General features: G+C 37.9%; 1 protein-coding gene across 14 annotated transcripts in view; it reads left to right on the forward strand.

Annotated features, from left to right (window-relative positions):
• The window catches only part of SCMH1 (Scm polycomb group protein homolog 1), a 209,701-nt gene that overhangs the window by 119,282 nt on the left and 76,369 nt on the right, over positions 1 to 14,050 (forward strand). For all 14 annotated transcript variants that reach the window (XR_009689256.1, XM_061122238.1, XM_061122245.1 and 11 more), the window contains 2 exons: positions 469 to 557; positions 6,079 to 6,322. Coding sequence is in view for 13 of the 14 variants with exons in the window: in XM_061122238.1 (XP_060978221.1) it covers positions 469 to 557; positions 6,079 to 6,322 (333 nt within the window). In the remaining variant the exon portion in view is untranslated. The remainder of the gene's footprint in view (positions 1 to 468; positions 558 to 6,078; positions 6,323 to 14,050) is intronic.

The raw sequence follows: 14,050 nt of genomic DNA on the forward strand, positions 1-14,050 counted from the left end.
ATTTATATTGAGATAAACCAAAAAGTTTTACTTCTGTATTGGATTTATCAGACATATTTGGTTTCTTCTTAAGAGATTATTATATCCCCTCTCACACTGTACTGTCTAGATCATTTCTAAGTATTTGTTATTCCTATCACACATCTATTTTGGATTTTTCAAGGAAACTTTTCTGGCATTATGAGTTCTATAATACTTGTCTTGATGTCAGGAAACGTGGTTGGGGACTTTACTACTACCTTTGCAACATGACCTTGAGCAAGTTACATTCCCTCTTATGTGCCTCATTTTCTTATCTGTCTAATGAGGCGTTTTCTCTGCTTAACCTTTTAGTCCTTTCTTAACAGTCTGTGTAACTATCACAGCATAGGTTGTGGCAGGAGTAGCTGGATTCCCAAGGGAAAACTTGGTATTGCAGTTCCCTTTGAGATGTATTTTTTAATCTGTTGCCCGTTATGTTTGCTGCAGGATTTCGGCTGAATGCTTCTTCTTGGCCCATGTTCCTTTTGAAGACGCTAAATGGAGCAGAGATGGCTCCCATCAGGATTTTCCACAAGGTACGGTTTTCCTCAGCTATCACCAGCTCCAAATTACTTAAGGTCAAATGCGTACATCCTTTCAATTACTGAGCCTCTAATGTCTGTATTATATTTATGGCCTGAGGATGCCTTTTCAGAAACTAGTTCAGCAGAAGGATTTTTAAAGTACCTTATGAAGCAGTAATTATCCCCAGAGAAATACTAGATTGTAGGGTAGGATTTCTGGGTTTGGGGATTTCTTATTTCTCTACTGATAATCAGTTTTGACCTCATCTGTAATGTGGATTTCTGTCTACCTCACAGGGTTATTAAGAAGTTAAACATTTTTTGTTAGTAAAACATATAAAATGTAATATAAATCTAAAGGCTATTCTTATGGAGTTCCATAAGGTCCATCTTCTAAACAGAGAGGAAGGAAGGAGACTATTTTTTAAGTGCCTGCAGTATGTTTGGGGTTTATATATGCTATCTCATTTAATACCCACAGTTAACTTTATGAAGTAAGAATTATTATTTTGGTTTAGTAGTTAAGGAAACAAAGCACTTTCAAAATAAGGAGCTTGCCCAAGATCACATGACTAGTAAGTGGTAGAATAGGAATTAAAAACCTGTATTTGTTTTTCCTGGTTTTTCAAGGGAAAAGGCAGTCAGTCTCCTCGCAGTTGATCTTTCATGAGATTGGAGTTACTGTAAAGGAGGCTGAATTAGCATTACTTGTGCTTCCATTTGGGCTTTTTAGGTGGCACTAGTGGTAAAGAACCCGCCTGCCAATGCAGGAGATGTAAGAGATCTGGATTTGATCCCTGGGTTGGGAATATCCTCTGGAGAAGGAAATGGCAGCCCACTCCAATATTCTTCCCTGGAGAATCCCATGGACAGAGAAGGCTGGCAGGCTGCAGTCCTTGGGTTTGCAAAGAGTCAGACGTGACTGAAGCGACTTAACATAGCATGATGCCTTTTAAGTCTAAAACCTGAGAACACCATAGTTCCCAGAATACAGTATACTGGGCAATTTGAAATCCTTCCACTGGATAGTACCTCAAAATGGTGGGAGGTAGAGGCCAACAAGTATTCTTTTAAATGCTTTACTGATCTTACTAGGCAGTAAGAGGACTCTCCAAGGCCAAAATGAAGAAGGAAAACCAGAGTGTTAGGTGTATTGAACCTGCTGATTCCTTAAGGAGCTTTACCAGTCTTACTTTTTAAGGACCTTGTCTTTTAACAGCTAGAGTAAGATAGAAGTTGAAGCCTTGGGCCCATGCAAGGCAGAAAATGGACCTGGGACAGCCACATGAATAAACAAATGGATCCCTCAAATGTTTACTCCTTAGTGAAAAGACGAGGAAGAGTCTCTAACTGGGCCATGGGTAGGGGAACAGAGTCATTCTTCTGATAAAAGCTTTCCCCCATGGAAGTCCAGGGTTCAGATATAGTTCCTGTGTTGTCTCAGAACTCCAAAATTGTAGGGGGGATATTTCTGAGTGCCTGGCAGAAGGAAACCCAAAACCCCTCCAGAGGGTTTGGTTGTTTTCAACCCAGATGTCATAGAAGTCCCAAAAGTGAAGTACCACTGAAAATCAGTTCAGTTCAGTTCATAATCACAGAACCCTCAAAACTCTCAAAACAAATCCTGCATGATGAAACATCAGTAGAAACAACAAGCAGTAAGACTATAACCTCAAGGAGTTTCAGATAATAGAAACATAGATAGAAATTTTAAATAAAGTATTTGAAAATGATTAAAGGATGAAAAGAAGAAATTTAAAAATGAGAAAAGTACAAACCTCTATTTTTTTAAAAGACAAAGTTGAAAAAAACAAATTGAATATCTAAAAATGAAACCATTAAATTTAAAAATCTTTTAAAAATTAAAAATAAAATAAAAATCTTAGATAGGTGTTTAGGCAACTTAAACCTAGATAAGAATTAACTTCAAGACATGTGTGAGGAATTTCTCCAGAGTGCAATACAGAGAGATGAAGAGATGGAAAATATTAAAGGGAAAAGATAAAGATAATATTAGAAGGTCCGATATATGCTGAACATGAGTTCCACAATGAATAAAAGAGTCAGTATTTGAAAAGAAAGTGACAGAATTTTCCAGAACATTGATAAAGACAAATGTATACTTTAAAACATTGTGGAGTAGCTGAAGTCAAAAGATCTGAGCAGATAATCACACAGAATACAGTCATACTTAGTATCTATGGGGGACTGGTTACAGGAACCCCTGAATACAAAGATCCACACACACTCAACTCCCTTATATAAAATGGTGTAGTACAGCGAACTCCCCATATCTGCAATTTTCACGATGCAGACTGAACCTTCAAAGGCATTGCAGTTAGGCTGACAACACATTTCTTGACAGCAGTAGTACAAGACAAAAGGTAATAGAATAATACCTTCAAAGAATTAAGAAAAAAATAGTTGTCCACCTAGAATTTTATGTCTAATTCTACTGTTATTTCAGATTGAATGTAAAATCAAGACATTTCCAGCAAACTAATACAAATATATTCACTGAAAGAACAATTAAAGTGTATGTTTCAAGAAGAAGAAAATTGAACCTAGAAAGTAAGAATGAGATGCAAAATGTAGTGCGAGGGAAAGATAGGTTAGCATGTGAGTATAACTAATCAGTTATTGCCTGTGACTGTATAAACCAGTTATAGCTGCAAAAGTGATCAGTTGGCAGTATAACAGTGTGGAACTAAATTATCCAATACCTGTTAACCCAGGAGTAATTTAAATATTCAGAGGTCCTAGTATTGTTTAATTAAGGATGAATTTTAGACTTAATTATGTCAGCTGTACAGTTATGATCTGAAAGGGATCCACCAAAAGATTAAATATAGAATGATTAACATCTGAATCAATGGAAAGGGGAAAAGGGAAGAAAATTCAGTTGATTGTTAAGGAGAAAAAAGAAGTTAAAGGTACAACTTGAAAAATGAAGTTAAATAGAAACGATATTTAGAAATGATAATTGTAATAAATTTAAATACATCAGTTATGAGAAATTAAACTCATCAGTTTAGTCAGACATAGACCAGATTGTTTTTAAATCTAGCTGCATGCTGTTTACAAGAGACATTGCTGAAATATGACACAAAGGTGTTAAAAATAAAATAATATAAAACATATACCAGGCAAACTGTTATCAAAATAAAGCTGGTATTAACTGTACTGAAATTAGACAAGACTTTGGTGCTAAAAAGCATTAAAGAAGTTACTATCTAATGATTAAAAGAAAAATAGGTCACTAAGAAGATAAAAGTTATACATGCTCCTAAAAACCATAGCCTCAAAATAGATAAAGCAAAATTTTACAGAATTACATGGAAAAATTAGAAAATCCACAATTATTAGAGGGTATTTTAATACACATCTCTCAATAATTGATAAATCAAATAGATAAGAAAAAATTATAAGACAAAAAAGTATCAATCAGCATAAGCTAATCAGTTATAAATCAAGTCAGTTCAGTTCAGTTGCTCAGTTGTGTCTGACTCTTTGTGACCCCATGGACTGCAGCATGCCAGGCCTCCCTGTCCATCACCAGCTCCCCGAGTTTACTCAAACTCATGTCCATTGAGTCGGTGATGCCATCCAACCATCTCATCCTCTGTTGTCCCCTTCTCCTCCTGTCTTCAATTTTTCCCAGCATCAGGGTCTTTTCAGATGCATCAGCTCTTCTCATCAGGTGGCCAAAGTATTGGAGTTTCAGTTTCAACATCAGTCCTTCCAGTGAATATTCAGGACTGATTTCCTTTAGGATGGACTGGCTGGATCTCCTTGCAGTCCAAGGGACTCTCAAGAGTCTTCTCCAACACCACAGTTCAAAAGCATCAATTCTTCATCAATTTAAATCCGTTTTAAAAAATAAAGTCATTCCTATTTAGCAAGTGGTTTGAAAATGAAATTTTTGAAGATACTCTTTAAGACAGCAATAGGTTACAGTATGGCTAGAAAAATGTTAGTAAAATATAAGATATTTATAAGGAATTTTTAAACTTATACTGAAGATGAAACCTCCATTAAAGAATACTCAACATATGGAAAATGCTATGTTCATGGAAGGAAAGGCTTAATATCATACAGAAGTTATTTTTTCCCAAATTATAAATTCACTGGGATTCCAGTCAAAATACAAATAGAATTTTTCTGTGGAACTTGAAGAACTGATCCTGAAATTCGTATGAAAGATCGAGGGGAAAGAATAGCCAAAACAATAGTGAACAATAACAAAGTAGGGGGAATTTTTCTTCCAGATACCCATTTAATAAGACTATGTTATTGGTACAGGATCAGACAGTAAGACAAAGGGAAACAGAGTGTACAACAATTTTTTGGAAACTCTATGCAACTGCATTGCAAATTGGCACCCAAGAACTAGCTACACTACTGGAGAGAGTTTATAGTGTTATAGCTGCTTTGGAGGGCAGTTTAACAATATTTAATAAAGTGGAAGATGAATTCTCCAGGCAAGAATACTAGAGTGGGTAGCCATTCCCTTCTCCAGGGGATCTTCCTAACCCAGGGATTGAACCTGGGTCTCCTGTATCATAGGCAGATTCTGTACCATCTGAGCTATCAGGGAAGCCCATATATTTATCCTATAATGCAACAATTCTACTCTTAGGTATACATGCTGAAAAAATCTTCCCACATATGAAAAAAGAAACAACTGTAAGAATGGCTGTGAAAACTCTTTTGAAATAGTAAACAATTCAAAACAACATTACATGTCTGTCAAAAGAGAGGAAATAAATTATGATATAATGGAGTACTATTAGCAGTTAAACTACAGCTACATTTACAACATAGATACATTTCAAAAACATAGTGTTGAACAAAAAAAGCAAGTTGTAGAATGATATGTTCACTATAATGCTATTTATATAAAATTTTAAAGTATGCAAATTATATATACATATATATATGTATATATATACACATACACACGGAGAAGGTAACGGCACCCCACTCCAGTACTCTTGCCTGGAAAATCCCATGGACGGAGGAGCCTGGTAGGCTGCGGTCCACGGGGTCGGTAAAAGTCGGACACGACTGAGCGACTTCACTTTCACTTTTCACTTTCATGCATTGGAGAAGGAAATGGCAACCCACTCCAGTATTCTTGCCTGGAGAATCCCGGGGACGGGGTAGCCTGGTGGGCTGCCGTCTATGGGGTCGCACAGAGTCGAACATGACTGAAGTGACTTAGCAGCAGCAGCATACACACACATAGTAAAGTATAAAAATATGCATGGGGAAAGGCACAGTGGAGGATTCAGCCTTATCTGTTACCTTTTATTTCTTGAAAAAAAAAAAGACTTGAAGCACAGATGTTAAAATATTAGAATTAACGAAGTAATACTTTGGTATACTTTGAAATTCATTTAAAGGAAAGTCTAAAGTTCCACTGTAAATCTTATATAGCACTTTCTAAGCATCCAAATGAAGTACCAGTCTCTAGGCATACATAGCCTCTCTCTCTGTGTCTAGGTCTGTATATGTCTTGTCTCTCATCTAGGAACCACCGTCACCTTCTCACAACTTCTTCAAAATGGGAATGAAGCTAGAAGCTGTGGACAGGAAGAACCCTCATTTCATTTGCCCAGCCACTATTGGGGAAGTGCGGGGCTCAGAGGTCCTTGTCACTTTCGATGGGTGGCGAGGGGCCTTTGACTACTGGTGCCGCTTTGACTCCCGTGACATCTTCCCTGTGGGCTGGTGTTCCTTGACTGGAGACAACCTGCAGCCACCTGGCACTAAAGGTAAAGGCTTGTAAAGTCGGAACCCAAGTTGCTAAGGGAGCCTACCTAGACCTCTCATGGTCAGCATACCTTCACCAGTAAACCTCACTCACAGGCAGAGGAGGATCAGGGGCCAACAACTAGGGCTAAAAACCAACATCTAGTCAAGAGTAGTCAGAAACAGAAAGAATTTAAACATCACGTGAGGATAGACATGGAGTTTGGCATAAAGTAATATTTCCTTGCTCAAATAGCTTGGTTTATTCTCAGGCAACTAGCTTCTTACGCTCAGGTCTCTCTTACGCTTATTCCTGGACTGTTCCAGAGTTTGAATAGTATCATTCTTGAGGTGAACATCCCATCTTTGTAATTGAGCTGGAGTAACATTGTATTACATAAAAATACTTAGCCAGCACTGTAGTTTAATGGAAAAATCATGGGCTTAGATGTAAGATAGACTTAGATTTGAAGTCCATCTCTGCCTTTTCCCAGCTGTGTGGCTTTTTGGTCAGTTAGTTGACCTCTCTAAACCTCAAAATTCCTCATCTGTAAAAGAATACCTACTTTATAAATGAGATTACATGGGCAAAATGCTTACATAATGTCTGGCAAACACCAAATGCTAAACAAATGTTTTTATTGTATTACTTCTGCTGTTATTCTATATTAACATAATTACTAGTATTTATTATAATTACTATGTAATATGCTATATTATTATTATTATAACTGCTACTAATGGGAGAATATACATAAAGTACTAGAATAGTACCACAGAGTAGTGAACAGTCAATGATATTTCTGATGGTCATGATGTTGGAGAACATCCAGGATAAAGTTTGAGGTAGCTCTTAATAAAGAAAATAAATAGTAAGAATCTCATTCCTAAAAGTACTGGTAAATCTGAGAGAATAGAAAGTCACCCTTCCTGTTGTCTGTGGGTTTCATTTCTAAACCTCTATCAGATTCATTCATTCAATTAGCCAAATATTTATGTAGTACCTAATTGTGGGCCAAACTGAGGATACAGTAGCCACAAAGATGAAAAGCATTCATCAAGTGCCCTCATGACGCTTTCATTTAGAGGGATGAAATAGTCAATAAACATTTAAATCAAGAAATAAACAAGATGATTTCAGATAAGACAGTTTTTTCCTAAGGAAATAAAGTATCATAAGATAGTGACTGTGGATTTACATGTGTTCTCCATCCTGAACCCCCCTCCCACCTCCCTCCCCATCGCATCCCTCTGGGTCATCCCAGTATGGCAAAAACCACTACAATATTGTAAAGAAATTAGTCTCCAACTAATAAAAATAGATGGGAAAAAAAAAAAGTATCCATACTATCAAAAAAAAAAAAAAAGATAGTGACTGTGAAGGGATTCATTTAACAGCTTTATTGAATATAATTTAAGTAAAATAAGTTGCACATATTTAAAGTATACAGTTTGAAAAGTTTTGACATATATATATATCCATGAAACCATTACCTTAGTCAAGATAATGAACATATCCAGCATCCCCAAAAGTTTGCTGTTCCTTTTTGTGGAGGGGGAGCTTTTTAGATACAATTTCTTTTTAGGAAAAATTGTCCAAAAAGATGATTGATATTTGAATTCGATGACAAAAAGAAGTCATGCAAGGAAAGAGAATTCCAAGCAAGCAGATGTGACATACTTACAATGGTATTGAGACATGAATGAGTTTATTATGTTTCAAGGGCAGAAAGAATACTGCTCTGACTACAGTGTACCGTGGGAGGGGGAAAGTGGCACAATCATGTAGGACCTTATAAGCCAGAGTGATAATTTGGATTTTATTCTAAACATAATGGGGAATCATTAGAAGGAGTAACAAAATCTGATTTACTTAAAAAAAAAAAAAAACCACACTTGGACTTGTGTCCAAGAATACAAAAGAGCATGTATGACTGAACAATAAAGAAGATAAATAACCCAGTTGAGAAGATAGGCAAAGGACTTAAACATTTCTCCTAAGGAAATATACAAAAGGTCAGTAAGCACTTGAAAAGATACTCAACATCAGTAGTCATTAGGGAAATGCAAATCCAAGCCATGGTGAGATACCACTTTACGCCCATGGGTATGGATATAATCTAAAGACAGACAGTAGTAAGTGTTAGTGAGAATGTAGAGAAATTGGAACTCTCATATGTTTCTGGTGAGATTCTAAACTGCTGCAGCCACTTTGAAAACAGTTTGGAAGTTTCTCAAAATGTTAAACATAGAGTTACCTGTGACCTCACAAGTCTACTTATAGGTATATACCCAAGAGAATAGAAATCATATGTCCACACAAAAATGTAACTTGAACTTTATGGCAGCATTATTCATAACGGCCAAAAAATTGAAATAGCCCAAATGTCCATCTGATGAAAAGAAGAATACAATGTGTTATATTCATATGAAATAAATTATTGCAATAAAAAAAGAATGAAGTACTGGTTTGTGCTACAACATAAATGTACCTTAAAAACATTATTCTAAGTGAAAAAGCCAATCACTAAAGACCACACATTGTATAATTGCAGTTATATGAAATGTCCAGAATAGGCAAAACTGAGAGACAAAATAGTGGTTTTAGGGGCTTTGGAAGAAGAAGAAATGGGAAGTGACTGCTAATGGGTATGAGATTTCTTTTGGGGATGATGAATATGTTCTAAAGTCAGGGATGATATTCCCACAACTCTGAGTTTGCTAAAAACACTGAATTATGCACTTTAAAAGGTGAATTTTATGGTATATGAAATACAGATCAATAAAACTGTTATTTAGGACCTCATTTGGGCTGGTTTATAGAAAATGGGTTGTATCATGGTGACGGTGGACAAGGAAAATATAGGGTTGCTTGGATTAGGTTGGTGGCACTGAGTGGAGAGAACTTGAGATGGGGGCAGCATGGAGGAGAGAAGACAGACTTTCTGCCTTGGAAAAGTGCTACTCCTCTAAGTGCTCCAAGAAACAAATGTGGGGTCAGTGTGAGACATCCATTGCCCTCCCTCTACAGAGTCTGTGAGATAACATCTCTGTGGAAGTAGCAGGGAAAGAAGTGCCTTCAAAGTAATAGTGGAGTCATTTTTGCTTACTTGAGACTAAAACAGGATAAGCCTTGACGCTCCCAGCCATATTCAGTTAGTAGGTTGAGTTTCTTCCTTCCTTGGTTAGAGTAACTCTGCTATTTTGACTGGTAAGTCTCCTAGAGCAATTGGGTGATTCTCAAAAGCCAGGGGAGCAGGAGAGCCTTCTGGACTCACACTTTTTTCTGACTGCACATCATGCTGATGAGAAATACAGCCCACCGTGTGGCCGATGACTCCAGAGGTGTTTGCTGGCTCTTCTCCTTCTCTCCAGTGTGTCTCCTGAGATTTTAGATTTTTAACGGATGACCAGAAGGACCAGCTCAGAGGGTAGGAGGTTATTCCAGTTGGCATTTCCAGATCAGGACCTTCAGTCCTTATCCCAGCAGCTGGACTGTTTCCTCCAACAACTGTCTCCTCCCCCACCTCACACCCTCAGTTGATTTTATAATGCAGCTTTTAGTAATAGCAGAACTTGGGCCACTCAGTGTCCTGGCTGAGAAACAAGTGATACAACTTGGAAAAAATGTGATTACTCAATCATTTCACAAAACAAGATGTTCTCTATGTATAAGCCTGTTCTCTTTCTAATCATCCTATCTCCTCTTTCTTTTCTACCTTCTGGTCATTAGTGTGCAAATGTTAAGAAATTCAGGTACTATATGATTGTTTCTTGCCCACAGTGAGTGGGAAAAATACCAATATTCATTTAATGTTCTTTTACACACATTATTTCTTTGTATCTTTGCTAACTTTGAACTCAGTGTTATAGTCAGATACATTCTGTTTATAAGAAAAGCAAAGTTCAAAGGATTAAGTGAGTTAGTTCTGTTGACATCTGAGTCTAGAGGGAGAAGCCATGGAGGTTTTAGTAAGGTCAGCTATCAAGGCCATCTCTTTAGCCATATTATCTTCACAGTCTCCCCTATATTCTCCCATTCTCCTTTGGGCTCTCTTCAAAGCTTCATTTGAGACCTTGGGTTTTGTCATAAGCAATGTAGTGTAACATCAGAGAATTGAACGGAAGTCTAGTCCCAGCTGGACGCAGATGTGTTTTATGTCTTTGAGCAAGTCATTCCTAAAGCAAGAGATTGAACTGGATGATCCTTGAGCATCCTACTACCCCTGTGTACTGTTCAGGTTCCTGACCTTGATGATGGGTAAAAGATGACTCCTATGACTGTCTTCTACCTGATCCCAGATGCTCATCTCGCCCCTACCTATGTCTGTACCCCAGCCACATAGGGCTCTGCCTCTCTAAGGGGATCCTTCATGCTAACTGTTTCTCCTTTGCAAAGCCAGTAGTAAACTTTTTTAGGTCCTAAACTCCTGGGCCAAGCCACTTCTGATGGGCTTCAAATGCTAAGCTTGCAGTTAATCCAGGGTACTGGTTATAAAAAGCAAAAGCTTTTTTTTTTAGCTGATCGCTCTTTTTGTATCTGACTTAGAAGAAAACAGATAAACTTTACTTTTTAAAATTAAAAAACCGAATAAAGAGCTTAGTCCACTTGGTGTGACTATAATGTTAATTAGGCATTTAATAATCTAATTAACTCCCCTCTCCTTTGTTCTGATTGCAGGTGGGCAAGACAGTTTCAGATTATAGCTTAGCTTCCTATATAATGAGATCCAAGCTACTTCATGTTTATATTTTTATTATATATTTTATTGTATATTATTATTCTGGATTGTACACCAGTCTCTTGCGCTTCATACAGTGCAAGCTTGGTCTGGCTACTCTATGCTAATGCAGATATGGGGGTCCAGTAGAAGTGTGGCCCTTGAGCACACCTGTTGGAGTAAATGGAGTAAAGGCCTCCTTTGCCCTTTTGGTCTACCCTTTCTACCTGTGGTGTCATAGAAAGAGAATGTTTCAAAATCTGATTTAGTGCTGTAGCTGAAGTGCCACAGGAGTATTACTCTGACCTGGAGAGTAAGAATTTGATACTTAAAAACAAAGCTTTCAGAATACCTCTTCCTTTTTTCCTCTGTGTAACATTTAAAAGTGTGTCCCATACTTTATGGATGGATGTTTTCTTTCTGTTGTAAAACTACATAGGAAATTATACTATAATCACTTTGTAATTCTGGGTCAGAAAGAGAGAGTTGGTTAAATTGGAATCCTAAACTGTGCAGGGAAAAACTAAGTAGAGGCAAGAATAACACAACTGAGGCTGTTGGTCAACTAATGTCCTGATTTTCTTCAACCAGCCATTCATTCAAGTTTAACTATTGTCATGACTAGGGGCTAGTCATTGGATAAATTTGTAGGAATCCTGCCTTTAGAGTTTATAGTTTTGTGAGTGTGTACTCACACTCCCAGGCCAGTGGAGAGTGGTGAGAAGATAAGATGGGGCGAGGGGATAGTCTTTGAATAAAGAAGCTGAAATGTAAGTTCTTAAAGTTTATTTCAACACCTATCACAACTGATTTATTTATTTAACAAAGTTATCTCTGCAGCCTATAAAATAATGCTAGTTTTTCTGTATGAAGATAATTCTTTCTACCCTGTCTAGAAGGTTAGGATTCATGTCTACTTGGAGTCCTTGTTAAGTGGGACCAATTTATTAACTTCATCTTTATATCCCCAGCACTTGGCCCATAGTAGTTATTCAGTAATATTTATTGAATGGAAATAAATCATGCTATATTTTCTGATTTCATTTCTGTTCGCCATCATCTAAAGCCATTATTTGCTGAGGTACAAAAGTGAGAGGGCTACTATAATTTTAAAAGCAGATTAAAATTTATTTAAACTATTGTTCTGTTTAAAGTCTTGGAAACTTGTGGCCAAAAGTAAGAGTGACAAAGGGCTCTCATCTCCAGAAAGGGATATCTTTGAACTCATATTCACTCACCTCTCTATCACAAAACACACTTACACCTTTACACCTGGAATACCCCCTGCCCTTCCACCCAAATTCTTTTACTACTAAGCCACCGCAAACAGGAGAATGTCCTCTCTACAGGAAGCTTCAAGCAACCGGTATATTCTTCCTGTCTCCTGAGAAGGTGTGTTCAGTAGCCCTGTCAGAAAAGGCATGAGCCTGTTGATTAATAAGTGAATCAAATTCTTCAGTACCCTTAATGAGGACCACTGCTTGGCTATTTGGCAGTTTTCCCTTTTTCCCTCTCAGACATAACTAGTTCCGAGCTTTGCCTTTATTGAATATACCAATTCCTCCCTACACACACATACACACAATATCTTTGTCATTATTCCAGCTTTGGTGTTGTACTTTAATTGCATCTAGAAACTCTGACCTTTATTCATCCATCTACACAACAATTGTAGAACAGCCCCCTCTTCCCTGATATCTCAGATGGTAAAGAATCTGCCTGCAGTGCAGGCAACCTGAGTTCGAACCCTGGATTGGGAAGATTTCCTAAAGAAGGGAAGTGAAGTGAAGTCGCTCAGTCGTGTCCTATTGATTGCGACCCCATGGACTGTAGTCTACCAGGCTCCTCGGTACATGGGATTTTCCAGGCATGGATACTGGAGTGGGTTGCCGTTTCCTTCTCCAGAGGATCTTCCCAACCCAGGGATCTCCTGCATTGTAGGCAGATGCTTTACTGTCTGAGCTACCAGAGAATCACCCCTAAAGAAGGGAATGGCTACCTACTCCAGTATTCTTGCCTGGAGAATTCCATGGACATGAATTAGAAGAGCCTAGCAGGCTACAGATCATAGGGTCTCAAAGAGTTGAACACAACTGAGCAACTAACACTTTCACTTTTTTTTTTCCAATCTTAGCAGTGTTAGGCTCAATGAAGATTGTAAAGAAGTACCTACCTCCCAGGTTGATTCAGTGGTTGAAATGAGAAAATGGATGTGCAAATGCATGTAGCACAGAGTAGATGCCCCCCATCTGTTAGTTATATCTGAATTTAGATGTCTAGACATCCCAAGAGAAGGGAACTGCACACAGAGACACTTAAGTGCTCTATTTTGGTCAGGAAAAATAAATATATTTATGAGATGAGGTTTGTACCAGTGAACTAATGCTCCCATAACTGCTTTTCTCTTGATTGTATGCTGATGGTCCATAAGTAGAAATGGGAATATGAGGAAATTAAATCAGTGGCATTACATTACGAAGCGGGGGATCTGGGTTCTCTCACTGATCCTAATTATATCTGCTCAAGGGACAGAAAAGCCCCATGTCTCTCTTCCAGCTTTCTTAAGCTGGCTCTTGGCCCTGCCCAGTTCTCTCTCCTGCCTTCACCAACCACAGATGCCTGAGAGTGGTAGCAATTTTCTGGCATGTATAATGAAACAACTGGCATCTCTCAAACTCCTGGAAGTAATGAGATGTGATTTAGACAGTTCATAAATTTGACCACACCTGCTATTTCCTTGGAAATACTTGGATCCATGTAGTTTTCTCTGGCAAGCTTTTGTTAACACCTACTGTGTGCCAGCATCAATATATATCAACTTGGAAAATTCCCTGTTTTAAATGTGTTGTTAATTGTTGTCATTCAGTCACTAAGTCATGTCCAACTCTTTGTGACCCCATGAACTGCGGCCTGCCTGGCTTCTCTGTCCATCACTTTCTCCCTGAGTTTCCTCAAACTCCTGTCCTTTGAGTCAGTGATGCCATCCAACCATCTCATCCTCTCTCACCCATTCTCCTCTTGCCCTCAATT

This window comes from Dama dama, chromosome 20 (assembly GCF_033118175.1).
Source record: "Dama dama isolate Ldn47 chromosome 20, ASM3311817v1, whole genome shotgun sequence".
Classification (NCBI taxonomy): Eukaryota; Metazoa; Chordata; class Mammalia; order Artiodactyla; family Cervidae; genus Dama; species Dama dama.